Here is an 18,584-nt window from a genome sequence, read left to right as displayed (position 1 = left end):
CCTGCCAGCAGGTTTAGTGGCTGCAGCTGAGCATTCTGCAATGATAACTCTATTAACTCTTTCTTCTGGTAACCGTGGCTGTTCATCCTACAGCTCTGCTCTCATCTATGGCTCTCAGAAACTTATAACAGCCTCTTCCCTCCCCATACTCAACTTACTTGATCTGGTGTCCTACACAGAACTGCCTCTTGTTCATGTGTGGACAATTCACCTCTCCCTAGAGCTGTCCCAGGAATGTATTAAAAAGCTTTCTTCCCATGGCTGGTTTGGGTTTTTTTGGTGGTTTTTTTGTGGTTTTTTTTTTGTTTTGTTTTTTTTTTTTTTTTTTTGGTTTTTTTTTTTTTTTTTTTTTTGGTTTTTTTTGGGGTTTTTTTGTGTGTGGCTCTTTTTTTTTTGTTTTTGTTTTTTAACAAATGTGCAATTAACAAATATTTGAGCAGCAAAATGAAAAAGCAAATCAAATATTTATACTATCCATCACCTACAAAGTGATCAGAACATATATAAGCTGATAAACTCACTAGGAAATTCCTATTCCTGTTGCCATTTTAGTGGTATTAGTGATTACCTTTAAGATCATTACAGTCATCAGGCTGTCATGGGGGTTAGTGGTGCTGCTAAAATGGCAGGTAGATGAAATTTTATCTCTGTGCTGTCACTGAAGGACAAATGTATTCCAGACAGTAAATCTCTAAGAGGATAGACAGTGCAAGGAATCATCAGAGGAAAAAAATTTGTCACTTCGCTACAACTCCTGTAGGTCACGGTGGAGAGAAAACAGGGTATCCTGCCCTACCATGTCCCTAATCAGTGCTTGGCAAAGCCTTGCCAGACTTTTGCTGGTGATTTATTTGGTTCTCAGCACATCTGACTTTATTTTATTCCTGGCTGAGAGAGTTGAGGTTGTTATGTTTGGATAAGAGATGGCTCTGAAAAGACTTTAGAGCACCTTCTAGTACCTAAAGGGAGACTGCAAGAAAACGAGAGAAGTACTTTTAACAAAGGTGTGTAGTGACAGGATGAGAAGGAATGACCTCAAACTGAAAGAGTGCATGTTTAGATTAGACATTAGGAAGAAATTCCCCACTGGAACCACTGGTTGCCCAGAGATGTTGTGGATGCTCCATCCTTGGAAGTGTTTTAAGTCCAAGCTGAATGGGGTTCTGAGCAACTCAGTCTAGTGAATGACATTCCTGCCCAAGGCAGTAGTGTTGTTTCATGTCTTAATAATAAACCTACTGCTTCAGGTGTGCTACATGAGCTGAAGCACTGTGACACCTCACATGGAGAGGATAGCATGACCCTCTGGTAACATTTTCAACATTGATACCAAAAAATGCTCCTAAAATGCAGTTAATTATCTGTGGACTTTTAACTGTTGCTTACAAAGACGTTGATTAATTATGGTAGCCCCAGCAGTGTCCTTACATACGAAACAATTATTTTAGCCCATTGTGTACTTAAAGCATCATGAAAACAAGTTAATACTGTACAAAGGAGGAAAATGATTACTTTTGCTTATTTTGTAGCCAAAAGCTGGGTCTCTTGGATCGGGTTCGTGGTACCAATACTAAAGGAAAGCTATTTACCCCTCTGAATGTAGATGCCATTGAAGAAAGTCCTTCAAAAGAGCCTAAGAATGTTGTCTTGAATAATAAGGAGCGTTTTCGCACTGCATTCCGAATGAAAGCATACGCTTTTTGGCAAAGCTCAGAAGGTAGCCCATCTGTGTTGATTTCTTTCTATGCATCCCCTGTTCTCCTCATTTTACTTTGTTCTTCTGCATATTCTGTTGAAGGTTTGTGACTTTCTGGGACAAGCATGTCTGGTACCTGGTTTTATGCAGTACATTTGGGGAAGCCCAAGAAAAACAGTCCTGGAGTCCAGGCAACACGGTGTTTGAAATAAAACAACAGCCCTTCTCAAAACCAGCAACTGATATGGAATAAAGCCAGTGCTGGGTTCAGCCTATTTGGCCTGGAAAAAGTGGGCACCCTTGGCAGTCAATCTGTATCCCCCAAAAAGCACACACCATCTTGGCTTGGTTTATGAGTAAGGATGCTAAGATTGCTCCTTCCTGGACTTCATCCAACTCTGCACAGCCTGTGTGCAGGCATCTCAAACATACCCTCACTGCCATCTCATTAAACCTCATTTATAGAGTTAATGTCTTCTTCCCTCCCCCTCTCTCCCCAAGCCTGCTTCGCCTCAGAGGTTTCCATTGGGTCTCCATGCAACATTATAGGGCATTTTTCCTCTCAGCTTCCCTGAGCACGCATTTTCCTCTTCTTGCCCATAACATCAAAATGGTCTGTAAATAACAGGTTCCCCGTTCTTGTGCCAGCTGGCACCAGTGCATGCTGGACATGCTACCATGGATGTAGCCTGGGTGTCCACACCAGGAACTTGATTTCCTCCTTCATGAAGGTACATGAGCTCCAGGCAGTGCCAGCGAAAGGAGAACTTGGCCAGTGGCTTCCACAACCTATTTTAACCTTTATGTAAAATAATTTGGGCAAAGATCCATTGGAAAGGAAGACAAGTTCCCAGTGTTTCAGAAACGGTGGAATCTGAGAGGAGATCCTTCAATAATGTGTCTTACAGCTGTCCCAAAATAATTAAATCCCTTTCAAGACCTGACCAGTGAAAGAAGCTGTAAGAGATATTTCTTTATTAAATTGCACTTACTTTATGCAGTGCTTTATTCAGCCAGACATCCCTCTAAATATTTTGTGAAGAGATGTTCACACATCTGGTTTTTTGACATGCTTTTGCAGATGCAGGAACAGGGGAACCCATGGCAGAAGACAGAGGTGACAGTAGTGATTTCCCTATGGAAGATATGATCCCCACATTCAAGACAGCCATCCGAGCTGTCAGGTAAATGTCTTTTTGAAGGATGATGCTTCAGGAAATAACATTACCATGTTGCTACATGTTTCAGAAACACTGTTTCTGTTATGACTTTTTTTAGATGCAATAGATGAGATAATTCTAGTGTTTTCAAAAACATGAGACAGACCCTATTCAGTCTGTTGAAAGTATGCAGAAAGGAGAAAGTTTTTTAGTAACATTGATCATGTCATTTTGCGAGACACTCCACAGTGCTTTTATTCTAAAATAATATGTTGTACTGTTCCTTGTTAAAGTGTTATATAAATATATCTTTCTCAATTTAGTGACTAATATTTATATGAAACTGGAACTTTTGCTTAAGAAAAAACTCTGAGCTGACTCAACTCTTTAGTCACAATTATATGAGTGTGCAACCTACTTTTCAGCTGTCATATTTTAACAGATGCTGAGGTCTCAATTTCAGCAGTTTTTGGCTTGTGACATGTGTCACCTCTATTCTCATATCACAAGAGATATTCCCTAGAGTTAGAAAACTCCCAGTAAGCCTTGGTCATGTGTTTAGCACATCAAGCAAATAGAACTCATTCGCTGATGCTCTGTTACTCCTTGATGCAGTACTTTTTAGTCTCCTCCCTTGAAAAGTGCCTCCATGGGAAAATACTCTGCTTTCACTGCAATTGCTGTTTATTCCAGAAGTTGTTAATTTTTGGGCCAGGGACTTGCCACCTTCCAGGTGAAATATTGCAAGTCTGGAGTGTCTCACATTTATCTTAGAAAAACTTCAGGGAAGATGGTAATGAAAATATAACTATATATTTATATGTATATAACCATGATATGTACTCCTGGTTCTTTTCAAATTGGGTGCAGGAGAATCAGTTTCTAAAAAATTCCAAGTTTTCCTAAGGCTGCTGCAAGCCAAGTGACACAGGCTTTGCTCATGTTACCCATGGCTTCTTGCCTCCCATCAGAAGCTTCTTCATCCCTGAGCTCCACTGCTTTCCCTTTCTTTCCCTGATACCTGCTTATTTTCAGACATGTTATTGTTACTTAAAAAAAAAAAAAAAAAAACCACATCCTGTCCAAATCTAATTGATTAATGTAATTTCCATTTAAACTCAATCAGGAGCCAAGATTTTTTTTTTTTCTTGTGTAGTGTACCCAGATCCTGAAAATTAATTGAGAGTAAGTATTTCAGAAAAAAACATTTAATGGATTTCAGGGTCATGATCAAGGAGATTATTAAATTAGAATTGCTAACACTGTGATCCCTATTTTCCTTTAAGTCTTTGAATGGTTAGTTGTGCTGTTACCATATATGATTTGGCTAAAACAGGTGCAGGTATAATTTTGAAACCTTGAAATATTATAAGCAACAGAGTTAAAGAATCAGCAGCCCTTAAAAAGTTGTAATAGAATTATCTTTACTAAATGAAAGTTTATACAGACTTTAAAAACATTAAAAACCACACCAATCTTAAATAAAAAACAAGTTAAAATCTTAACAGATGACAGCAATTTCCCAGTCCAGACCAATATGTACCTGGAGACTCTACTGAGAAAACAAACATCCAGAATCCAAGATGAAGACAAAGATTTCATTGTTTAAATATATTTATTCTATTTGCTTAATCTACCAAGACATATACATTTAAAGTAATGTACAAACAGAAAAGGATGAAAAAAAGAGTGCCAAACATTTTTCAAGTGCTCTGGCCAGCAGTGTTTCTTGTTATAAGAATTCTGTTACTAATTACTTGGTCATTTTATAACAATAGCAATAGTAAGAGCAATCATATTATTATCATTACAACAACAACAAAAATGTGATGCTGCTGTTGTCTTCAAGGACACTTCAGGCAGTTCTAAAAAGTTTTCACCTCTTCACAACATGAACTGCTGATAACTTCTTAACTTCCACATTTATATCTAATTAGCATTTCCTATCCAAAACCTTCCCAGGTGCAAAATTAAAACCAAGATGAAAATGATTCAGCATTGCATATACTATAAATTTACTCTATAATAGGCTGAAGCATAAAAGAAGCAGCTTGAACTTCACAGCTTCAAAAACTCCTGTGACTTGTGTTGTTCAAATTCAAGCTCCAACTGTGATTCTGAAACTTTTAATCATTTTTTTAGACTATTAATTATGCAAAGGCAACTATTATAAATTTTCAAATATGGTATGATGTTATAGATTCTTTGTTTAAATTTTGTTGCTTGTTTAAAAATAACACACTTAATTTACAAACACCCAGAGAATTCATCTACATTTTGAAAAAACTGGAATTTTTCATCATGGAATTTATATAAGAAATTAATATCTTTTTCTGTTTATTATGCAGAATACTACAGTTTCGTCTCTATAAAAAAAAATTCAAGGAGACTTTGAGGCCTTATGATGTAAAGGATGTGATAGAGCAATACTCAGCAGGGCATCTTGATATGCTTTCCAGAATAAAATACCTTCAGGCAAGGTAAGAATCTTCTGGTAAATGGGGGGAATGTATGGCTTTGCTGGCAAAATGAAAACATTGGCCTATTTGTGTACAAGGCCACCCAGAAGCTATGCCTTTGCACCATGTAGCTGACCCATGAGAAAACCTTTCCCCAAACACAAAAGGCAAGTGAGAGCTAGCAGGGATAACTGCGGGGAGAGACCATGGCTCAGATTTAAAACAAGGACATAAGAGTTAAAAAATTCTGGGAATTTTCTTGACCGTTGCCTTATTTGATCAGGATCAAATTTCTCTCCTTCTCCCCATTTTACAGATGATAAATAAAAGCAATAGTTGTTCTCCATTAACTTTTCTTTGGGCTGGATTCTCTGATGACCTGTGCCTAGTGAAACATCCCATAAAAGTGCAAAAATAAATCAGCACAGAAGGTTTCACTCAGGTGTAATTGACCTATCTAAAAAAAAGTCGGAATTTCAGGCCTCTTTGATTGTTCAGGTGCCATCTGCATCCACAGCTGTTTCCTCTCAGAAGGGGTTCATTGCAGTGTGATTTTGAGGCACATCTACAAAAAATTGTGCTTTTCATCCCCGGATCCATGAGCCCAGGTCAGAGCTTGGGACTGTAAATTTGTGTGGGCCTGAGTGCACATGTGTCCAGATATGTGTGCAGATGTGTGTGCAGATGTGTGCAGCTGTCTGTGCTCAGTCTCTGCACAGCACATTCCCTGAGGCCCTCAGTGACTCTGAACAGCAAAATGCCACACAATCACCTTCATTTCTCTCAAGAATGGGCTGAGGGAGTGCAACTCTTGCTGCACATTTGGGCCTTGTCTGGACTTACCTTAGCTTTGAAAGGCTGCTCTGATGTTTCTGCTGAACTCTGTAATTTCTTATTTCAAAGTGACTTTCCATGCACTGGGCTATCTCTTTTTCAAGTACGTAGCATGTCTGTCAGCAATGCCTGGGGATTCAAGCCAATATCTAGCTAGCTTTGTGAGGCTTCCCTGGAGCTGTTTCACGTTCCATTTTCAAAACTCCATGGGGCACTGTGAAATCGTGCAAGGTGTCTGCATGGATTGTACAATAATACAGATAACTAATCTGTGGACTAGTGCTGATTGATCAGTGGCCATTTTGGGGGGTGAACTGAATAAACAGAGACTTACTTGCACCTGAGCAGTTGGATATGACAAATGAAAGAATATTTGATATAGTAAAAGAGTGTAATTACATGTGTTGGAGCATTCCAAACAATCTTTCTGCTTTTGTGCCAAATAAAAAAATCGAGTAGACTTCCTTATTCAACTTCATTTAAAGTTATGTTTTTCAAGCCAAAAGAATAATTAGTAAAGACTGAAATATTGCTGACAATTAGAAACAACAACTGACAGAATGTTATTGGTTTGTTACGAATGTCAGAAATTCTACCTTTTGCCAAGTTCTGATTTTCAGTACCCTGCACAAAATCTGATGGGTCTCCTGACATTTTTAAGAGCAGCTGCTATTGGATATTTTTTGACAATCATGCTGTTTGGTTCCTTTGAAGGAAAAGAAGTTTTATTTCAAATGTTGAAGTTTGGAAATACTCAGCTAGAGCATTATTTAATTACTGTTAAATTACCAGGTAATTGCAATTCAGTGCATTGATTGTGACCCAAAAGAGAGCAGACACATCATGAACCTCAATATATTACCAAATCAGCACGTGATTCCTTTTTGAATCTTTGCTTCAGAGTTGCACAGCATATTCTGTCATGTGTTAGCATTTGGAGATGGACTTACGCAGTTGCACTTTTCTTTCTTTCAGAGTAGATATGATTTTTACACCTGGACCTCCATCTACTCCTAAGCATAAGAAATCCCAAAAGGGAGGAACTTTTTCTTACCCTTCACAACAGTCTCCCAGGTGAATTATTTTATACCTAGTATTAGCACAGCCCAACACAGAAATAAAAAGTTAATTCATTCCAATCAGCATGATCTTTGTTCATCCACTGTTATAGTAATGATACTGAGAGGATATGTTGCTATGAGATACATGTGGATAAATATTGAGCCAGAAAGTCACTAAGAGCAATGTATGATGGAAATCTAAACAATGGTTCTTAATTGTCCAGCTCAGCTTCTCCACAGTTTGAAAATATGGTTTTAAATGAAATGCATGCATTTGATTGATGATGTGCTAATTTTCTAACATTTAACTTGTAAACCCAATTAAAAGCTCAGTAAAAATCACTAACAGTTTGAAAATAAATTATTTATCTTCCTGAAGTGCCCACCAAATGGCAAGCAGAGATTTTTAATGCTGCAGCTTTTAAATCAGTGATTGGTGAGAGATACTCAAAACAAATTGTAGTAACAGATTTCTGGGTGTGAAAGTTGCACCATATCATTGTATTGCTGCATTCCACATAGAAAAAAAAATCAATAATAAATGACATTTCTTCTGTTGTTTACAACTATCAATCTGTCAATAAATATCCATCAAGAACCACACAAGATCATCAACAATCTGTCCCCAAAGCTGTTTTGGTTGCGCAGAACAAAAGCAATCTTTCAGAAAATAAATTATCCCACACAGGGAAAAATCTGAAATCACGTAATTGTGAAGAGACCTAAGTATATGGAAGAGGCAGTGATCATTTGGGGAGGAAAGAAGATTGCAAAAACTGCATGAGCCCATATGACCAGTAACTCAATGTGGAAAATCTGATATGATTTAGGTATAGATTTTGCTCTAGTACAATTTATTCACAGCTATATTTTGGATTTTGTCAGGAAAGAGACGAACTGGCCATGTTAAAAGTCTTATATTTGTTCCAAATCATGCTAAAGAGCAAGTGCTCAGAAATTGTTTTTCTAGACTTTGGCATAGGTTATGAGAAGATATTGATTCCTTTGACATCAGTTTGAAAACCATTTGATAAAGGTTTACCTTGATCATGAGAATCCAAGATCCCATGAAGTTATAAATCAAACTCTTTAGTTGGAGATCATCTTCTTACCTAATTAATTTGGTCCATCTGATGGACAGGTAGAAGGAAATTGCAAAGATGAAAACCTATTCTGGAATCAGCTTTAAATCTCCAGACCAGACTGTCTCTTTTCAGCATTTCCAATCTCTGACACTTACTATTTGATAGAATGAAATTGAGAAAAAACCCACACTCATCCTTGAAACTCAGAATCGGTCTCCAAAGACACTAATTATAAAGAATTAGATTTAAAAACATATGGCCATCTGTAGACCCACTAAATGCACTATCTCAATAATTTTCACAAACCTGAAATTTTTCCAACAACCTGTATGGAGATTAATTTAAATTTTATTTTGAACTTCTGGGGCTTTTTAATATTTATCTTAAACTTGAAAAACAAACAAAAAAAATTAAAAATCAAGATTATATTTTTTAGGAATGCATTAGCATCACATAGAATAGACTTTCTCTCACGTTTGTATAAAGAGCTAAAAGGGCTCCAATGATCTATATGAATAAATCAGCAAGATGGTAATTCTGTTTTCTAATATAAATTGCTTATTGTGATGCAAAGAAATATTGAACACTAATAGAGTTATTAATTCTTTGCAGAAATGAACCATATGTAGCCAAAGCATCTACAGCCGACACTGAAGACCAAAGTATGATGGGAAAATTTGTTAAAGTTGAGAGGCAGGTAAGTAATTTCATGACAATGGCAGAGGCTGAGCTGCTTGTTCAGAAATGATAGAACTGATATGAACTCTGCATGACTCTGACTGACCCAGGCAGAATTGTGCTGGTGGTGGTGAAGACTCACAGAGATCTTGTTCTAATGATCACAAAACTATGTTGCTAGTTTTTCATGAAAGAATTTGGTTACCTGGGAAGTGTGCCTTTTGAAACTTGTTGAATCAATGTCACTATGTATGGCAGAAGATCCTAACCATGATGTTGAAGTGGGACTTTTTCATTCCTGTAGCTTCAGGACTCATCACGTCTGGTGTTTGGTGTGAGCAAGCCCTTTTCCTGCAGGGTCTGAACTCAAAATGATTGTCCCCTCTTGGGCCCTATCCAAAAAAGAAAGGAAACTAGTCCTGTTGTGGGACTATTAGGTAGTGTTAGGTCATAGGTTGGACTCAATGATCTGAAAGGTCTTTTCCAACATAGAAGATTCTGTGATTAACAGTTAGAGAACAGGTCTGTATGCAAAGGTAATTTCATATATTGTATTTTGGTAATAGCTATTTACCACTGGTATCAGGACTTCATCATAACATTATATAGTCCTGTTGGATACTGTACTGTTAAATATCCAGCAAGACTAATATTTTTTTGGCACAGTTCATAGGGATGGGTTTTCTTATCCCGAGGCAGTTAGAGGATCAGCTGTCACCCATTTCAGCCCAGCTTTGAGGGAAGGTCATGGTTATTGAAAGAACCTCCATGACCAATAAACATGGCAGCACACCATTGCTAGGGGCAGTGCACGTATGGAATCATGGACTCTTCTTGAACAACTGTCTTGAGGCAATATCATGACATTGATATTTTTCAGGTAAATGACATGGGGAAGAAACTGGATTTTCTTGTTGATATGCATATGCATCATATGGAACAGCTGCAGATACAAGTTGCTGAGATAAGTCCATTGAAAGAAACCGCTTCTCCTGCAAGGGAGAGGAGAGAAGAAAACAAATATTCTGAATTAAAAACAATAATATATAAATACACTGAGCAGTGTTCTCGTGAAACTCCTTACAACTTCCAGCAGGTTCCAGTCAACAAAGTCAGCCCCTATGGTTTCTCAGCACGGGGTCATATGGCTCACTCACAACCTTTATCAATAGGTGGGCAAAACTCTGGCAAACTGCAAGCCACACCTTCCTCAACTTCGTATGCAGAAAGGCCAACAGTTTTGCCTATATTTACATTAATGGACTCCCAGGTGAGCTACCACTCCCACGGGGACCTTCAAAGCCCTTACTCAGACAAGGTGTCTCCGAGGCAGAGAAGGAGCCTGACGAGAGACAGCGATACTCCATTGTCCCTTCTCTCCGTCAACCATGAGGAACTCGAGCGCTCCCCGAGTGGCTTCAGCATCTCCCAAGAGAGAGACGACTTCCCCTTCGGCCCCAATGGCGGGTCGGCGTGGATGAGAGAGAAACGCTACCTAGCAGAGGGGGAGACAGACACAGACACAGACCCCTTCACACCAAGTGGCTCCATGCCTTTGTCCTCTACAGGAGATGGGATTTCAGATTCAATATGGACCCCGTCAAACAAGCCAGTTTAAAAGTGCGTGTGGGGGCAGTCACTGGTTGACTTCTCCTTGTAATGTAAGCATACTTTGTATATCTCACTTACTCTACACCCAAAGCTTACTAGTTCAAAACACCAATGGCTGCATAAGATGCATGTGATATTAGTGGTAGTCATTCTGCACCATTTCATACAATTTACTAATGCAGTTTTTTTCATGCTACCAAAACTAAGGAGCTTAGTTTTGAGCATGGTTTGCATGACTTTGCCCTATATAAATGGTACAGCTGATTTCTTCCATGATACATATCTATCTGGTACTCTTCAATACAACAATGGTGAATTGATAACAGACAAGATACAGTGGTCCTTGCTACATTTTGTAAACAGAGCAGCAAAATAAAAACATTTTCAGGAACAATATCCCTCTGTGGAAACATAACGTCTGAATCATTTTCCATTATAAGCAAATCAATCTCTAATCAACCAAGCCAAGAATTTCTAATATCAAAAGCAGGGGAAAAGCTGAGTTAAAGTATGACCTTATTGAAATGTTTTTGTGAACTAAATGTTTCTCATGTGATCACTTATATAATTACCCCTGAAATACAATGTTGAAATGAAATCAAGGGTAGGATTTTAAATCATCCAAGCCACCTCCTGGGATTGATCATGTGTATTTATTTATTGTAAAATGTAAATAGAAATCCCCCAAAATACTTTGAAAATCTTCACTAATGTTTATAAAATTGCTCAAAGTAGGATTATAATGCTTTTTTTTAGAAAATCTTTTGCTAAGTCTATTTGCTACTTATGGGGCCAAATTTGCTTTGTTACAAAAATAAGGTTGTTCAGTGTAGAGAACTCCAGGTTTATACACTCCACTCTTCTATTGACTTAGGTGCTGCTAAGTAAGAAGCATAATGTAACTCAGCCTCAGTTTCCCAATCTGTTAATTGGGAGTTACACTTCCACACATGCTCACAGGTTGAAAAGCTCAATTCTCTAATATTTGCCAAGTGCTTTGAGCTCCTCAGATGTGCAGAAAATTGCTGTTCTCTTCCCTGCAAGTTCTACAGTGTAAGATGCTGCCAGGATCTGTTTCTCTCTGTTTACCTTTTCTCTTTGAAATATAGTGCTCCAAATCCATGAATGCGTGCTATATTTTGAATTAATGGATGAATAAATAATCACCATTTTTGTCATGTGTCCCTGAGCAACAGAGAGATAAGTATGCTCCCTAGGCCTCAGCCAAATATTTTTTAATGGAAGTTGGAAATTACTGAGAAGGAGGAGACCAGGAAAATCACTGGAAGGAAATTAATCAAAGATCTCACCACTACAGTGGGAATGTAATACCGATAAAGCTAGTGAAACTAGCATATCCAAATATCCTATACAGGTCTTACCTGGTGTCAGTCAATGTGTCCATGAAATAGCATCCATGTGATGTCCAGCTTGATGGCTGTACACTCTTTACAGCTGGTGGGAAATGAAGGAGTCAGTGAGCACAGGGTACAGCAACAAAGGCACACATCAAATTCATGATGATTAATCTCAACTTTAACTCAGTTATCTACAATGACCAAATGTCTACCAACTTCAAAGAGAGCAGAAGGTGACTTGCTTAGATGTCAGATGATCAGAGACCACTCAATCAGTGTTAAGGCTCTCACCTCTCCCCCACTGATCCAAGGTGCAGCTTCTTGGCCATGGCTCATGTCCAGAACAATCCCTGTCTCTCCACACAATGACTTCCCCACTGTGGCCAGGGCACTGACCAACAAAGATGCAAGGATTTGGCCCAAATAAGGTGTTAGAAAAGGGACTTTCTGTAGCAACTGCTTGTATTACACTGCAGCTGCACAGCTGAGCATCTTTGGCACATCCAAGAACATGTTGAGCCAAGAACATGTTGCTGGGCTTCCCAGTGCTTACTGGGAATTTCACAGCCCTAGATTGAAAGTGCTCCAGTGGACATATTTTGTTGGTAAACTTTTGGTTTAATTCCTCAGCATTGTTGACATCTCATAGCAGTCATTCCATCCAGGGAGCTTCTGTTCTTTCCCAGATGTGGGCATTGCCTTCATCTTCGTTGTTTGTTTTCTATTGGAAGAGACATCTAAAGGATTAGGATCTTCTTACTTCACCTGCTTCTTCAGCTAAATCATGTTTCATCCTTCTGGGATGGATCTTCAGGAAGAGCAAATTGATGTTGTTACTGGATTAAATACTGCAGACCAGTTACAGCCTTTGAAGACTGGGCTGAGTCCATGGAGCTATTCTGAAGCCAGTAACTATGATGGTATAAGGCACAATTTTAGTAATTACTAAATTGACAAAATAGCATTGACCTGAAAGATAATCTGTGTTTGGCACAGTTTTGTGGCAAAATCTGCAAAGAATAAAACTAAATGACCAAAGTGTAATTCGTTATAATTTGGCATATTGAGAATTCTTTGGCCCTTACGATTCTTGGAAATACCTGCGTTTTACCTGTTGCAGGCTTTCTGAAACAGTAATAGATGTCTGTGGCAACTTGTGAAATTTAACCCTCACATGACAAGAGAATGGAAAAGAATGAAAAACTTATTTTAACACTGCTACACTTCTGAACTGTATGTATATGCTAGACAAGGCTGCTTCAGTTTTCTTGTATGTCAAGGACCTGTTGTTCCTACTGGTTTCATCTGAGTTTGGTCCTTCTTTAAATGCTTTCTAGAGCTAAGCAATCAAAAATCAAGGCAGCCAAAAAGCAGGTTCAGTCTGATCAATTTGTTTGTGACTATCTTTGACAGTGTCTATGCCATGCAGATCCCTGTCCAATTCCTTCTGAAATTCTTCAGTTCAAGTTTCTGTTCTTTTCTATGACATGTCATATAAAAGGAATCTTTTCTCAATATTAAATTTGGTTGAAAATCCATAAATAGCCTCCTTATAAAGTTATGTTCTTTCCAAAAGAAAATCCAAGAGAGGGCAGAGACTTGGATGAATATTCACCTGCACACAGAGTACAGCCCCAGAGAAAGCAGGGTTTGGGCTGCCTTGCACTCTGCACACTTAAGCAGATGAACTGTCTTGAAGTTAGTATTTTCTCTGGCCTGCAATCACCAATTTGCAATATGCATCTTTAAGGTGTCAGGTCAGGTATTTGTAGCCACATCATGAAATTTTTAATGATGCCAGATAAGATCTGCCTCTCCTTAAAAAGCACTGGTGATAAACTCAGCAAGACCCTCTGCAGTAGACATCTTTGAGTCCTGTGAAGAAGATCCAAGAAATGAGACAGGCAGATCTGATTAGCTTATTTTAATATTTATTTTATTTCTTAGCACTGAATTCTTTCACTGCTCTGTTCATAAGGGTGCTGTTCTTAGCAGATCTCTACCATTTACATCATCGAGGTTAAAAATAGGGCATCCATCAGTTCTGCTGTCTGTAATGACAACAGATCCATGTCAAGGTGTCACCAGCAAGGTGAGATCTGGAGACCATCCCTGATCTGGGATGTGCACACAAAATCATCAGACTCCAATCAGGGTGAGTCCAGGGAGTGCATCCACCTTGGAACTGTGGTTCATGTGCCAGCCGTAGATACTGGACAAAGCAAAATAAACTGTGATCCCAGTGATATTAAGAATGTCAAGACCTGTTTCCACACACAAGGAATCTCTATTCACAATTCCATTTGAGAAAGGCATCTAGGTCAATAGTCTTTGTAATAGGAATTAATTAGATTTATACCTTCTTCTGCATGATGTTTCAGTTTAAGATTTATCAATTCTCTTCGGGTCAGATCTTTCTAGCATCTCAACTGACAGTGGCACTTTGTTTGCATATACTTAACATTAAAAAGTATTAATGACTTTGATGACTCTCATCTCATTTCAGGCCTTGAAATATTTTTTGTAATTTGAAACTGTGGAGCTTTTCTCTGCTATCCTTGAAGTAAGTTAGAAACCTTCTCACAGTGATGCACTGCGAGCAGAGTTCTAATCTGCCATTATTTATAAATTTCCTTGTGAAGGACAGCACTGATCTGGAGACATTTTTCTTGGCTACATTTTGAGTGATTTTCAGTCCCAAAAAATGACAGATTCTGTCATCTGTCTGGGAGTTTTAAGAAAGGTGAATCTGTGTTTACATTGTGTGCCTCTCTTTGCAGCATTATTATCAATTAAGCTTCCTCATTTTAGATGCAAACCGGGACTATTTGAGTAAGGCAAAAGTGAATACTTGGTTGAAGTATGAAGGTATGATAAATGTTGTTTATGCTCTATTTAAAGAATTGGCACTTAAAAAAAAAAAAAAAAAATCTAGTCAGGTAATGGCTGTTGCCCTTGCCTTGGTTTTTCCCTGCCCTGAATTTATCACTCTGGCTCCTGTCTAAATAAAAGGGAATTCAACCCATGGAGAGATTGATTTAAAAGTCCCTAAATGGACTTTTGGCTATATTTACTCTGTTTTTATCTGAAAGGTTGCTGCATTATTATGGTCCAGAGTGGAAATAGTTTAAAATTTTTTCTGCTTCAAATGGTGGCCCATGAGTGCTGCAAACTAAAGCCCACCTGAACCTGGGGGTAGCAGGGCCTTGTGGCCTTCAGGAAAGCACCAAGGTCCAACCAGTTTGCAAGATCACAGCCTAAAGCAATCAGAAAATGCAGAGTGAGGAGCACCCTCACCCCTGCGGGGAGCCCAGCTGCTGCAGAGGAGTCACATCTGCTTAGGTAAGAACTAAATCCATCCTGGTTACTGCAGAGCATGCGAGGAAAGAGCTGGATCTGGACTCCTTGCACCCCACAGCCCCCACCACTAAGCTCTAGGTGTCTAAGAGCTGCAAACCTAAATTTCCTACAGCACCCCATGAATTTGGTGGGATGTCACTTTTTTCAGGAACACAGCTGGATGTGAGTGCTCAAATTTAGGATTATTTTAAGAGATGCAGAGGAAAAAGGGAAATTTTCAAGTGTTTATAGCTGGGCACTCTGGGAATGAAGATCATAGGCATCGTTTTACCTTCTGGTTTTTTAGGCTGTAAAAATTGATCCTTCCCAATTCAGTTTTGAGTAGCTTCCCTCCGAAGTCAACTGAAGCAAAATAGTGAAAATGGGATCCTATTTCCATCATGAAGAACACGCTGAGACTGAAGGTTACATAGCCAATTGCATTTTGTTTTCTGGTTATGGCATCTTATTATTACTAGTATTTGTGCCTTGCTCACTGAAATCTTCTCCATGCTACAAAGATGCTTTTCAGATTCTGGCTGACAAGGGAACACAACTTTTATACAAGTGGCCTTTAGTGCTCTTTATAATATTATTTATTGTAATTTTTAAACTGTATGTGTAATTTCTATTCTGGCACTGTCCAATATTTGAACAAATTTAATATGTTTATTTCAATATATTATGCAAACAATACTTCTTAACTGATTTTTTTATGTTCTGTCTTTAAAAATTGCACCACTTATTAATAAATAGAAATTTCAATTATGATGTGGATGAATTTATTTTCATTTAAATCTTTATATCTTCACACATATTCAAAGAATATGTTGTCAAATGTACCCCCAGCAGAGACATTGGCAAAGACCCTTTTGACTTCATCTAGGCAGGACTAAACTCAGCTTCAAGCTGGTTTTATGTGGCTTCCACAGCCAGCCCTGTCAACACACAGTAGATCCCATTTTTTGTGACATCTTTTGATTTAGTGGCCATGTAGTTTATATGGCTTTGAGCATACATGAGGGGGAAAATGAAAAGTGGGGGGAATTGCATCCATATTGGAAACATAATGTGCTAAAATATTATGAACTTGCAAACTAAATATAGAGAGAACACAGTAATGGTACAAACACGATGAGAATATCCCCTGCAGGGAATTTGCTTGAATTCTGCCCTGGTGGTCCTGTGTCTGAATGGGACAGGAAGAGAAGCACATGAAATATCAACTCTTCCCAAAAATTTAGAGAGGTATTTTAAGGCATTCTCTATGGCTTCAGTTTCATGGCTGTCACCAAGGAATGAGCTCTGCTGAGCACTTAAAATACAACCCAAAATAAGGTTTTTTTAATTTTTTATGGTAAGTAAAGAAAAAATTCAACATTTATGTCATGTCTTATCCCACTTCTAAACCACTGTAAAGTGGGAGTAATTAAAAGATCCTTTAGTACTGCAACATTAAGTTGTAGTGCTTTTGAGTCTATTTGTTTGTTTTAAATGTTTAAATTTAAATAAAAGTAATAACTAAATAAGAAATAGGGTGAATGTCAGGCTCTTACAGCCAAGTTCCATTCTTTCCAAAGATTGACAGTTTGTGTTTTTCCAAACTGATGCACCAGAGTGTGGAATTCTGAACCTTTTGGGGTTCAAGGGTTTTTCAAGTGTCTCCATTTTTATAGACAACTCTACCCTGCATTATCATCACTGCCTTAGCACTGAACATCCCAGCTTGAGCTGAAGGGCTTGAGCTGAGCCCTGCAGCTGCCAGGCACAGCAATGGCATTTACCTGAGCATTTCACAGACACAACAGGTGAACCACTCAGCCTTGGTTCACCTGCACTGAAAGGTGTTGTATTAAAATTGGCTGTTACCCAAATGCCAGAACCTGACAAATCCCTGGATTTCAGTAAGGCATTAGGTCTGATGTTTTAAGAAATGGACTCTAAAATGGGAAGAAGGTATGATACCTGTTCTCAGGCAAAGCCCTGCTTATATCCAGGGGTGCAGCCTGTGCTTACCTCTTTACGGGACTTTGGTGATCCTATACAATGGTCCCCCACCTAAGCAGAATAAGACTTGGGGTCAGCAATTTAGAAAGGGTAAAAATTGAGTCCAGAATCAGGAAATCAGGAAAGCCAAGTCCTATGGCAGAGAGCAGCAGGGGAGCTAGACATTATTTAAAGAAATTGCCCTCTAAGATAATGACTGTCAGCCCAGTGGGTTTGAGACAGCACCACAGCTTTTTTGCACCACTGCACCACTGCTTCTTTGTGTCAGGTGCAGATGGACAGCAGGATACAGAGCAGAGATCATGAAAAAAGGTGTAATATGTGCTATGAATATTTTGGCAGATTTGATGGGATCAATTACATCTCTGACACATATCCTATCAGAAATAAAATCATTGGATAAGTCATTAAAATATTTTTCTAAGTTCTGGACTGTTGAAATTTCTTGGTATCTAATCAAGGTTTTATGAGGATCTATGTTTAAAAATGCCAAGTGCTTGATCACAAGCTAACGTCTTTGGAAACCCTCAAGGAGCAGTGCAGGGTATCGTGTAAAAATCTCATGTATTATAACTCACACACAGATAAGAAAACCACTAGGACTCTGTGCCTCTTGTCACTACATGTTTTCATGGTCTCCGTGGCCCCTTTTTTTTACTTTTTCTTCTTTTACTCCCTCAAGAGCATACTTGAATTCAAAAAAAGTTTCACAATATCAGACACCTCAAAAGAAAGTGTTTCCTACTTTATTAAATATACAAAACCACTCTTACTGAAAACAGTTTGTAGAGTTTAATGTACATTCAATTTAGGAAGTGTTGTGGTGTTAGTACCAATCTTAGCAAAACACTGATAATAAAAATTAAAGAAAAAGTTATATAAAGGACTGAAACTATTTTAAGTTCTAAATACATGTTCTGAAATGGGAAGGAAATTCTATGAATGGGAACAAATACATGTTTATATATAACCATATATTTGGGGTTCTGCAAAGCAAAGTGCTTGGTTCTGCACTTGAGTCAAAACAGCCCCCTGCAGTGCTCCAGGCTGGGGGCTGAGTGACTGAAAAGCTCCCAGTGGGAAAGGCCCTGGGGTGCAGGTTCACAGCAGCTGAACATGAGCCAGAGTGTGCCCAAGTGGCCAAGAAGGCCAATGGCAGCTGGCCTGTGTCAGCACTAGTGTGGCCAGCAGGGCCAGGGCAGGGATTGTCCCTCTGTGCTGGGCACTGGGGGGGCCACACCGCGAGTGCTGTGTGCAGTTTTGGGCCTCTCACTGCAAGAAAGACATTGAGGGTCT

The 18,584-nt window shown here is 38.7% G+C and overlaps 1 protein-coding gene across 1 annotated transcript in view; it reads left to right on the top strand.

Moving 5' to 3' along the window:
• Positions 1 to 10,980, top strand: part of KCNQ3 (potassium voltage-gated channel subfamily Q member 3) — a 185,593-nt gene extending 174,613 nt beyond the window's left edge. Inside the window, exons 10-15 of the mRNA XM_053993650.1 lie at positions 1,530 to 1,717; positions 2,778 to 2,880; positions 5,205 to 5,336; positions 7,125 to 7,223; positions 8,908 to 8,992; positions 9,854 to 10,980. Coding sequence (XP_053849625.1) covers positions 1,530 to 1,717; positions 2,778 to 2,880; positions 5,205 to 5,336; positions 7,125 to 7,223; positions 8,908 to 8,992; positions 9,854 to 10,591 — 1,345 coding nt within the window. The 3' untranslated portion in view covers positions 10,592 to 10,980. The remainder of the gene's footprint in view (positions 1 to 1,529; positions 1,718 to 2,777; positions 2,881 to 5,204; positions 5,337 to 7,124; positions 7,224 to 8,907; positions 8,993 to 9,853) is intronic.
• Positions 10,981 to 18,584: the final 7,604 nt, after the last annotated feature.

This window comes from Vidua macroura, chromosome 1 (genome assembly GCF_024509145.1).
Source record: "Vidua macroura isolate BioBank_ID:100142 chromosome 1, ASM2450914v1, whole genome shotgun sequence".
NCBI lineage: Eukaryota > Metazoa > Chordata > Aves > Passeriformes > Viduidae > Vidua > Vidua macroura.
This window is presented reverse-complemented; position numbering and strand designations above follow the sequence as displayed.